General features: G+C 43.0%; 1 protein-coding gene across 1 annotated transcript; it reads left to right on the top strand.

The window, feature by feature from the left end:
* The first annotated feature begins 295 nt into the window (after window positions 1–295).
* LOC111573695 (oocyte zinc finger protein XlCOF6-like) lies at window positions 296–11,028 on the top strand. The gene is made up of 3 exons (XM_023277984.3): window positions 296–647; window positions 1,082–1,214; window positions 7,893–11,028. Exons 1-3 carry the CDS (start codon window positions 549–551, stop codon window positions 9,230–9,232), a joined length of 1,572 nt encoding a protein of 523 aa, XP_023133752.1. The 5' UTR covers window positions 296–548; the 3' UTR covers window positions 9,233–11,028.
* Window positions 11,029–11,506: the final 478 nt, after the last annotated feature.

The raw sequence follows: 11,506 nt of genomic DNA, 5'->3' as shown, positions 1-11,506 counted from the left end.
GAACAGAATCGGGGTTTTCAATGAAACGTGAAGGCTTTAACTTTCATGAACAAAACTAAAAACTACACTGAGATTAAAGAAACTAAAATTCTAAGATTAAGAAAATAAGATGAATCCTTTATTTCTCCCCATGCCAGGGGAAATTCACAGTTACAGCAGCTTATGTAGCAATAAACGTAGTAGTAATAACATAGTAGTAATAATATTTACAATGAGAAGTGAGGATGAAATAGTAAATAAACAGTCAAATAAGTGATATTAATGCAAGTATGGGATAAATCAGGTAATTCAGACCATTATGAGTCAGTTCTAACAGTGAAAAGTGACAAAAACTGATCTAAAGAGTGAAAGTCAGTTCTGGTTGAAGGGATTTAAATGAATATCTGAAAATGACATTTTAGGTAATATTACATTAAACTATGAATGGATTATCAGTGTGTAAAACCTGAACTGTAGAGACTACCATGTGACCTCACCTGTCCTCAGGTCAGTCTCGCGCTGTTTTGTTTTTTCTGGTTGAACTTTTAACCGGAAATCATCAGCTGCGCATGCGCCACCTGCTGAGCGGCTCGGACTCGGTAAAGTTCTCCGCAGTGAGCCGAACCAGCGGCGGAACCGGAGCCATGGAACCCCACACGGCCTCCCCGGTAAGCACCCCGACACCCGGCCGCCTCCTCCCGGGGACGGAGCCGGTAGCGGGCCGCAGCTAACCGGGCTAGCTCTGCGCCAAACTCCGGTCAGAAACCAGCGAAACCAGACCCGGCTCTACTAGCTCTGTCCGCCTCATCCAGACCCAACTCTGGTCCGGTAAAGGTTCGGTTCCTGTGGACCGGAGGGAACCGGTATGAGTAGAACCAGATCGAATCTGCCAGAAAAATACCAGATTCTGAACCCGGTCTAGTTCTGAACGGAGTTTGGTGGAGGTTCTAAGAAGCACCTGGTCTGGTTCCGAACAGAGTTTGGTGGAGGTTCTAATAAGCAGCAGAACCATCCGTCTGGAATGTTCTGGTCCAGGTGGTTGTCATGGCGACCAGCTGCAGACAGATGTTTGGTGTCTGATGAACGGATCTTGTGGTTTCAGGACGATCCGGTTCAGGTGAAGGTGGAGCCGGACGGGGACGTGGAGATCCAGTCTTACCCGGTCCTCAGGAAGCTGTCCATCACTCTGACGGACTGTAGGTCGTGGCTGGAGGGGCGGGACTTCCTGTCTCTAGGTAAGCAGTATGGAAGGTTCAAGTAGACCAGCTGAACACGACCGAGTCCAGAACCTCAGGCTTCATTCAGAGCTGTCTTCTGTCAGAGTGACCTAGTTAGAACGATGGAAACCAGAGAGCATCCAGGTCCCCGTAGCTGTAGGAGCTTCAGGAGGAACCAGCAGGAGGTTCTGGAAGATCTTCCAGAACCTCCTGCTGGTTCCTCCTTCTGTAGATGTTTTTCTATCTCCATGTTTCCTCTCTCCTCTGCTCATCATCTGTAGATGTTCCTCCATGCTGAATGGATCTCCAACAACCTGCTCCTCTGTTCTCTGGTTCTGCTGCATTTATTTTAGTCTCTGTGAGGAAACACTGCCTGCAGTTCAACCTGAAACTCTGAATGTTTTGGTCTCAGCTGAGTCGGTCCTGGAGAACCAGAACCAGGAGGAACGTTTTGGTTCTGGTTCTCCAGAATCTGCTGCAGATGTTTGTATTTTTTAGATCTTTCAGTGAGACGTAGAACAGTGATTTAGAGCAGGAGTTACTGACCTGAGAGCTACTTCAAGGGTACTGAGTAGAACAAAGGGTGGCTTGTTTGATACGAACTTCCTCAACAGCAAACTTCTTACACCATCACCTTTTTAATAATAATGACAATGATAATAATAATAATAATAATAATAATAATAATATGTAAAGAGAATCCGTGTATGGTTTGCTCATTCATTTTTCCGTTTCAAAATAAAATCAGAAAAAAACAATTGTTTGGTTTTTTCGTTTAAAAAGGAAATTTGAAAAAGGAAAAGTAGAGAAAGAAAGAAACACTGCGTTTTTACAAATTTTCAGGTTTAAGCAAAAAAAGCCTTTTCCCATTTGGAAGCTGCAAGCAGAACCGGAAATCAAAGTCAGAACTTGTGGCGACTTGACTTCACTTCTCTGTCCAAACTCTGCACCACGTACTTTGAAAACAGCAAAGACATGTTTGTCTTATTTAGAGGAAGTAGAAGCATCACACTGAGAGCTCATGATCTCAGTGTGAACAAAACTGCTTTAACATTCCAAGTAAATATTTTTAAGTATTAAAATGTGGAGAACTCTGGCGATTCCGACCTGTTCCAGTTTAATCAGGTGAACTGGTGATAGTTTCCGTCTCCAGATGTTTCGTCGCAGATTCATCCTGACCAGATCTGGCTGTGTGTGAAATAAAGATACTAGATAAAGAAAATCTGCCGAAAAACGTCGACATCACTGCTTAATAAAGTCTATATCCATGTAAATATTACCTACAGACAGTAAAAAGAAATGTGCTGGAGAAATAAAAAACACGTATTTTTATGAACGATGAGAGGAAATGATGGAATCCAGAGATAAAATTAGAGACCACAGTCTGACTCATCATGCCACTGATCAGTCTGATAAACATCCCGATTCATCCACATAGATCTTTGTCATCCTGCCAGGTGTTTAACACTTGGTGATTGTTCAGGAAACACATCCAGGTTAACTGAGGATAATCACAACTTAACACACGCCGCCTGGTTAATAACGAGCCACAAAACTAATTAATGTCTCACCAAGAAAACCCACAACATAGAAGCTCGTCCACTGCTGTGTGTTAGTCTGAGTTCAGTGGAACAGATCCAGAGCAGAACACCAGGTTTAACTCGGGTTTGTTCTCAGAAACACTCAGAGCCTCAGCAGCCTCCCATCAGAACAACACGCAGTAGAACACCAGCTGGATCTGATAAAATACATCAGAACAACACGCAGCAGAACGTCAGCTGGATCTGATAAAATACATCAGAACAACACGCAGCAGAACATCAGCTGGATCTGATAAAATACATCAGAACAACACGCAGCAGAACATCAGCTGGATCTGATAAAATACATCAGAACAACACGCAGCAGAACATCAGCTGGATCTGATAAAATACATCAGAACAACACACAGCAGAACATAGGCTGGATCTGGTAAAATACACCAGAACAACACGCAGCAGAACATCAGCTGATCTGATAAAATACAGCAGAACATCACGCAGCAGAACATCAGCTGGATCTGATAAAATACATCAGAACAAACTGAGACCATGTTGTTAAAACTAGTCACTCAGAAAACAAACACATTCAGTCCTCCGTTCTAACCGTCATTTCAGAGCACGTTAACCGCTGACAATATTAAATAAAAACGGAAGTAAAGGGATCCAATCTGGTCAAAACAAACAATATATTTGTGAGTTGTGTCTTTCCAAAAACTCTGGCTGGTTTAGAAATGGCAAAAAGATACTTTTAGAGATGTGGCAGAGGAAGACTAGAATACTTCCAGTACTGTACACTGAGTGATTAAACTACGCAGGTAGTTTGTGTTATATTTTTGTATTCCTTTTTACATCCTTGTGAAGATGTTTATCAGACTGATCGGTGATGATAATTCAGACTGTGGCCTCTAATTTTATCTCTGGATTCCATCGTTTCCTCTCATCGTTCATAAAAATACGTGTTTTTATTTCTCCAGCACATTTCTTTTTACTGTCTGTAGGTGATATTTACATGGATATAGACTTTATTAAGTAGTGATACTGACGTTTTTCGGCAGGTCTTCTTTATCTAGTATCTTCAGTTCACAAACAGCCAGGTCTGGTCGGGACGAATCTGAGGATGAAACATCTGGAGACGGAAACTATCACCAGTTAACCTGATCACCAGTTAAACTAGAACATCAGCACCAGTAGATGACCAGTATCCCGTCATAAACTGTCGTCCACATGTCAGATCTGACTGTAAAACACACAGAAGTGAAACGTAACATTCTACAGTTAATAAAGTATGGCACTGAAAGTAACATCTGTGGTTAACAGAACAAATTCCAGCTCTCTCCAAATCAGCATCGACACATGATTGATCTTCTTGAACTGTTTTCCCGCAGAACCTCCTGACTCTCATTATAGAACAACGTGGAGCTCCATGATTTCTGCGTGGGTTTTCCACTCTTAAAGAGAATGAAATAGGAAAAGGGCTCGATGACAGCCATTCTAGATGTGTTCACGGTCCAGTGAACACATCTAAACTGTTCTTCCTCAGCAACTTCCGGTGTTGCTACAAAATAAAACAACAGCCGTATTTTGTATTTTGGGTTTAAAAAGCTAGAGCAAAAAAACAACACTGTGGTTTTTTCATTAGTTAAATAATACATTTCTACATTTAGGTTTTAAAAATGGAAAAACAAAAAAACGTTGTGGTTTTTTGGTTTTTTTAGATTATATTTTGAAGCGGAAGAACGAATGAGCGAACCATACACGGATTAAAGAGACAGTCTGATGACATTTATGTTAATTATTCCTTACAATAATGATTAACAATGATTTCCACAACAATGATGGTAGGTAACATATATATATATGTGTGTGTGTGTTGTGTGTGTGTGTGTGTGTGTGTGTGTGTGTGTGTGTGTGTGTGTGTGTGTGTGTGTGTGTGTGTGTGTGTGTGTGTGTGTGTGTGTGTGTGTGTGTGTATATATAAATCCATGTAACATCATTTATTTCTGTTAATCTGTTCCAATATTTAAAAGTCAGAGGTATCCCATCCCTGAAACTTTTGTAAATATCTTTCTTGGCAGTTTTGTATGAATCAGCATATTTGCAGAATTTTGTTCAAAATCACACCAGTTAGATTTTTGAGTAAATTATCACTTCTAGCATTTTTAGTAAATCATTAACTGTCATATCTTTAAATCCTGCTTCATCTGTACAAACCACCACCTTAGTACAAACTATCAGGTCCGAAAAATATCAACTCTTTCACATTTTAAAATGAATCCTATTTAATTCATACTAATCACCAAATCTCTAGCATTTTTAACAAATCACAACAACAAATCATTACATGTTTCCAACAAAGTATTTCTCACATTTTTGTGTAACGGCACGGTGTTTTGAATGACAACATGTCATCTCTTTGTCTGTTAGTTGGAGGCTTGGCGTTGCATTCTGTTCGCCATCGTACTGTAGTCTGCTGCAGCTCTGACAGTCTTGGAGGTGAGCATCAGTAAGGCGTGTTCTGTGTTTGTTCTTGATGAAGTTCATGTAAGAGAAGGCTGACTGACAGAGATAAGTTGAACCAAAAAGGCTGCTGGGCATACTCCAGGCTGAATACAGCAGCTATGCATGTCATGTCTACTTGCTTTAAAGGCTTTGAAAAGAATGAGACACAGCCCAAATTGATCAGTCACAAAACCAGTTCTGGAACGCTTGTCTCAGTCTGTTTGTGACTTGGGAGGACTTTTCCACTGCTTTGTCAAAGCCCCAGATGCAGCAGCATTGTCATTCAATGAGGACTGTCTGGAGGGAAAGTGCAGCACTTCTTTCCTCTGTAAATGCAGAGAAAATGTTCATTTTAGCTGTAAATGTGTTTACAGTGCTCATCGTGTCAGCGACAGTCTTACCTTTGACTTGCCATTCACAGTTCAAATGGTTCCGTTTCCCAGTGATGTCTGTTAAAAATCAAGGTCAAGAGTCCACTCAGTGTCCTCAAGCAGTGAGATGTCTTCCCCTTTGGACTGCATGAACTCTTTGGTTTTGGCCTGGTCCCCTGCTGATCCATGGGGTTTCTGTGTGTAGTAACAGGTCACCATGTTCAGCTGACAGCTCCTCCAGCAGCACCTTCAATGTCCTGGTTGTTTGGCTTTGGAGCCATTTATGATCTTCACCACACGAGTCATCACATGATCAGATCCGGCCACTTTTGTACATACATATGGCCTGCTGGTGAATGATGCAGTGGTAATGTAGGAATGTTGGGAAGTCTGGATCACCTCTGCATCGTACAATGAAGCCTGCATGGTGACCCGTTATGGAGGAGCCCCGTCCGTTGTCACTGAAACAAGCTTTTCTAATGGTACATTTTTCTCCATGAAGAAACTTTTCACCGCATTGTAGATGTCAATTCCTCTTGTTGTTGTCTGCAGGGGCAAAAGTGCCAGGAGTTCTTCTTTAGTGGAGAAATCATCAAACACCATTCAGATGAACATCATCAGCTGAGCATTACTGCTGCTGTCCACGGACTCATAGCACTGAATGCTAAACCACCTGCACTTAGCCAGATCCCGGTCCAGCTGCTTCTAACCATCTACTTACCCCCAGTTGGACATGGGAGGGAGTGGAGATGGCATCTGGACCATTCTTCTCATCTTTGAACACAGTGTTTGCAACTATCATCATTGCTTCATTCAAGACCTCCCCGTCTGAAAAGGCTTTCTTGTTCTTTATCAAAACACCTGCAGCTCTAAACGAAGCCTCAGGTGCTTTTTGTGATTTTATCGCTGGCCTCGTGAAAATCGACTGTTGTTTGCCCAAAGCTGCCTTGAAGTCCCAGGCTTTTTCTGTCCGTAGTGCGCTATCAGGTGGGTAGTTAGCATGGAAGCTTTGTGGCGGCTAAAGTAGAGTCTCTCCACATTGTGCTGCTTTGCCGTCGCAATAGTCACCCTGCAAATGAGACACACATTTATCTTTCACTGTCGTAAAAAAGAGCTCTTCCTCCCAGTCATTGTGAAAATAGTGTTTATTCTTTCACTTCTCCACTATGTTTTGGAGTAAAAACCAAATCTAGCTTCAGCAGAGTGACCTGGTATTCTGACATGAGCATCATGGTTCATTTACACAGAAGAAATTTTTGTTTTAAACAAAATATATTAAATATTTTCATTTAAAATCTGCATTAATGTAAGTTTTTTTGATTAAAAAAGAACAGCGACTATAATTTTTTAGAAGGAATGTCATGGTGACTAGTGTTGGTTTTGGAACATGCGTTGCGAGCACCGTGTTGGCTGCCTCTGATTTAGAGGAAATAGCACTGTTTCTGATTTAATTTTCCTGATTAAACGACTCGTCACAGATGATACATTTAGGTACCATCAGAAAGTTGGAAATCCCAGGATTCTGTCTGTTCTCACAGTTTCTGAATGAATGTTGTCATTTAGTAGATTCTTAAAGATAACGTTCAGGTTTGGAGGGTTTCCAGTCACTGGTTATTATTTCCATCATTTATTCATCTGCTGATTATTTCCTTGACTTCAGTCTGAGATGATCTCAAAGATCCCCAGGAGAGAAAACATCTGGAGAAGCTGGAGTCATTTTTCAGTCCAGACTCCTGAAGACTCCAACAGGTTCCTGAACGTCTCTTTAATCTGGAACCAGCAGCTTTAACTCCACACTGTCTTCTTTATACAGTATGAATGTTAGAATACGTACAGAAAGTCTGATCGGTTTCTAATCAATACTTATCAATCAATGACCAATGAATAGTTAGAAGACGGGAGTAAAGTTAAGTTCTGTTCTAATGCAGACCGTTGGAGACATTAGCTACTGGATTATAGGAACACTGTAACTCAATGTGAATACAGGAGCTCTGGTTGGAGGTCATTAAACTTCTCTGAGGTCTTTGTCATGGTGCCCGCTGCTGCTAAACTCATCCAGGTCGTGGTGATTGTAGGAGCTTCAGGACAAAACAGCCGGACTTCTCTGGAAGACGTTTTTCCAGAGATGTCCAGAGCTGCTGAAGCTCCTACAATTGAAAGGTGGAACATCTCATCTCAGGGACATGAAGGGTTCAGGCTGAGGTTCAATAACTCGTCTACGATCAGCCAGATCCTGGTTAGAACATCTCTAGGTCTTCCTAACCTTCACCTCTGCTTCCCTGCAGGCCAACACCCTCAACTCTGCGAGTTTACGCCACTGCAGCAGCCTTCCACCAACACCGGCAGGAAGATGGCGTACTGCCCCGAGTGTAAGAAGGGCTTCTACAAGCAATCTCACCTGGAGGCCCACCTGAGGGTCCACCAAGGCCAGAAACCCAACGAGTGCTGGCAATGCGGGAAGACCTACCCGACCCTGATGAGCCTGGTGGTCCACCAGCAGATCCACGACCGCCAGGAGCCGTACCGCTGCTCGTACTGCGACAAAACCTTCGCCCTGAAGAGGGACTGGAAGACCCACCACCGCACGCACTCCGGTACCAAACCCTTCAAGTGCTGGTTCTGTGGAGACGGGTTCTGCGAGCAGGACGAGCTGACAGAGCACCTGCAGCAGCACCAGGGGGAGAAGTGCTACCGTTGCTCGGTCTGCGACAAGATGTTTGTGTCCTACCAGGGCTTCAACTTTCACCGCAAGTCACACAAGAGCCAGACGTTGCTGCCGTGCAACAGGTGCGACAAGACCTTCACCAACCCTCAGAGCCTGAAGCTGCACCAGGTCACGCACTCCAGCAAGAAGCCGCACAAATGTCCCACCTGCGGGAAAGGCTTTAAGCTGCAGAGCGGCCTGCGCTGCCACCAGCGCACCCACGATGACCTGCGCGACTACCACTGTGCCGAGTGCGGCAAGTGCTTCTCCAGCCTGCAGGGCCTGAAGCTGCACAACCGGACCCACACCGGCCTCAAGCCCTACAAGTGCCCCGAGTGTGGCAAGAGGTTCACGCAGTCTCCACACCTCAAGTCCCACATGGTGACCCACACCGGTGAGCGGCCGTTCCTCTGCACCACCTGCGGCAAAAGGTTCACGCAGTCGTCCCACCTGAGGTCCCACATCACGCTGTTCCACGTGGGCGAGAAGCCATTCAGCTGCGAGGACTGCGGCAAGAGCTTCACCATCGCCCACTACCTGAAGATGCATCGGCTGAGCCACACCAAGGAGAAGCTGTACCAGTGCTCCTACTGCCAGAAGTCCTTCTCCTACCACAACTCGTGGCGGGCGCACGAAAGGATCCACACCGGCGAGCGTCCGTTCAGCTGCCAGGACTGCGGCCAGAGCTTCATCACATCGGGCTCGCTGCTGAGCCACCAGAGGGCCAAACACACCGGCGAGAAGAGCCACTACTGCATCACCTGCGGAGAGTTCTTCTTCACCAGCTCGCTGCTGCGCGTCCACCAGCTGGACCACACCGGGGAGCGGCCGCATGCCTGCAGCTGCGGAAAAACCTTCAAGACCAAAGGCGTGCTGCGCTACCACCTGAAACGCTTCACCGAGCACCGACCCTCCCAGTGACCCGCCACCTGGAGGGGGCGTGGCCACAGACAGGTGCAACAGGAAGGATGCCTCTTCAGGTGGTCTGAGCTGGAGCTGGACTGTCTGGAGGAGCAGCTCCACCTACTGGTTGGAGGGTTTCTTTCACTACATGAGGACAGAAACTCCTGAAGGACACACATCAGAACCTGTCAGGTTTTAGTTTCTTCAGCATCATCAGATGAACTCTACAGGAACTCTCCCAAAGAACCACAAACACTAACAGACTTTATCTCATGTTCCATGCACTGCTCCAGAGCATCTAACACGTGTTCTCCTCAGAGTGGTCCACCAATGAAGGTCCAACCCATCTGATCAGTTATTGATCTGAAGGTTTAATGGAGCTGATCAGTTATTGATCTGATCAGTTATTGATCTGAAGATTCAATCCATCTGATCAGTTATTGATCTGATCAGTTATAGATCTGATCAGTTATTGATCTGATCAGTTATTGATCTGAAGATTTAATGGAGCTGATTGGTTATTGATCTGATCAGTTATTGATCTGATCAGTTATAGATCTGATCAGTTATTGATCTGAAGATTTAATGGAGCTGATCGGTTATTGATCTGATCAGTTATTGATCTGAAGATTTAATGGAGCTGATCAATTATCTGATCAGTTATTGATCTGATCAGTTATTGATCTGAAGGTTTAATGGAGCTGATCGGTTATTGATCTGAAGGTTTAATGGAGCTGATCAGTTATTGATCTGGTCAGTTATTGATCTGATCAGTTATTGATCTGAAATTTTAACGGAGCTGATCTGTTATTGATCTGATCAGTTATTGATCTGATCAGTTATTGATCTGAAGATTTAATGGAGCTGATCGATTATTTATCTGATCAATTATTGATCTGATCAGTTATTGATCTGAAGGTTTAATGGAGCTGATCTGTTATTGATCTGATCAGTTATTGATCTGATCAGTTATTGATCTGAAGATTTAATGGAGCTGATCATTTATCTGATCAGTTATTGATCTGATCAGTCATTGATCTGAAGGTTTAATGGAGCTGATCGGTTATTGATCTGATCAGTTATTGATCTGATTAGTTATTGAAGTGAAGGTTTAATCGATCTGATCAGTTATTGATCTGAAGATTTAATGGAGCTGATCAGTTATTGATCTGATCAGTTATTGATCTGATTAGTTATTGAACTGAAGGTTTAATCTATCTGATCAGTTATTGATCTGACAGAAGAGAATGTAATGTGACAGAACCGCAGCAGAGTGACACCTCTTCTCGTCTGTACCTATCTGTGCTGTCGTGTGTTTTTATTCTCTGGATTCATCAGTCAGCTGTTTGGTCTAAAGCGTGGATCAGAGGTTCCTCAAACGGTCCTCAAATGTCTGGTTTAGTCCAGATATCTTCAGTTTTCTGTCCCAGAGGAAAGATGCTGCCATCTCTGAAGTTATTCATTTAATTGTTGATTATTGAAGAGCTGTTTGATCGATTGATTGTAGCGGCTCTGGTTTAAAGCTTTCTAAGGACAGAAATAAAATGTTTCATCCAGTTTTTAATCTTCTGCTGCTGCAAACTGGAGTGTTGTCACTTTTTACACCTTTTTATTTCTGAAGAACAAATAAAGGAAATGAGTTTATCTGAACTGAAACGTGATCTGGTGCTGGAGAGCAGAGAAACCGTTCAACATATGGAGTCACATGACCTGACAGCCGACCAATCACAGCCGGACTGTCCACCGGAACCCCGTTAATGCTGCTCTTAGTCATCATGTTCTGCTCCATAATAAAAACCTATCATGTTCTTTTATCTTCTTTTGTCTCTCACATGCAACCAAAGGTTCATATTGTTGAAAATTTCTGTTTATATAGTTTATATAAATCAGTTTAATGTCCTGATGGTACGGTGCGGCAGGAAACAGTTTGTCGTCTGAAGCAGCTGATCATCATCTGATTAATTAGAAAAACTCAAAATCATTCAGCTCTGAGATAAATAAAACAAGTTAGAAGTTAAAAAGACACAAAAGGAGATTGAAGGTGCTTCTGTATAACATTATTATAACATGTTCTAACATTTAAAAACTGCATGAGAACATGAAAGATTAAAGCCAAAGTTAGCAGATAAAAACAACACTGGTGTTTTTCTGTCTTAATGAAGAGGTTAAAAAAACAAAGATAAAAACACAGGCCAACGTGTGTTAGAAAGACAAGAAGAAATGAAAAGTACAATTTAAGAAAACAAAAATGTATTTAAAATGCAAAACGATGTGATAAAAGTCAACATTTAG

The sequence above is a fragment of the Amphiprion ocellaris genome, chromosome 10, assembly GCF_022539595.1.
Source record: "Amphiprion ocellaris isolate individual 3 ecotype Okinawa chromosome 10, ASM2253959v1, whole genome shotgun sequence".
Lineage (NCBI taxonomy): Eukaryota > Metazoa > Chordata > Actinopteri > Pomacentridae > Amphiprion > Amphiprion ocellaris.
The sequence above is the reverse complement of the archived record's forward strand: the minus strand, read 5'-3'. Positions and strand labels throughout refer to the sequence as shown.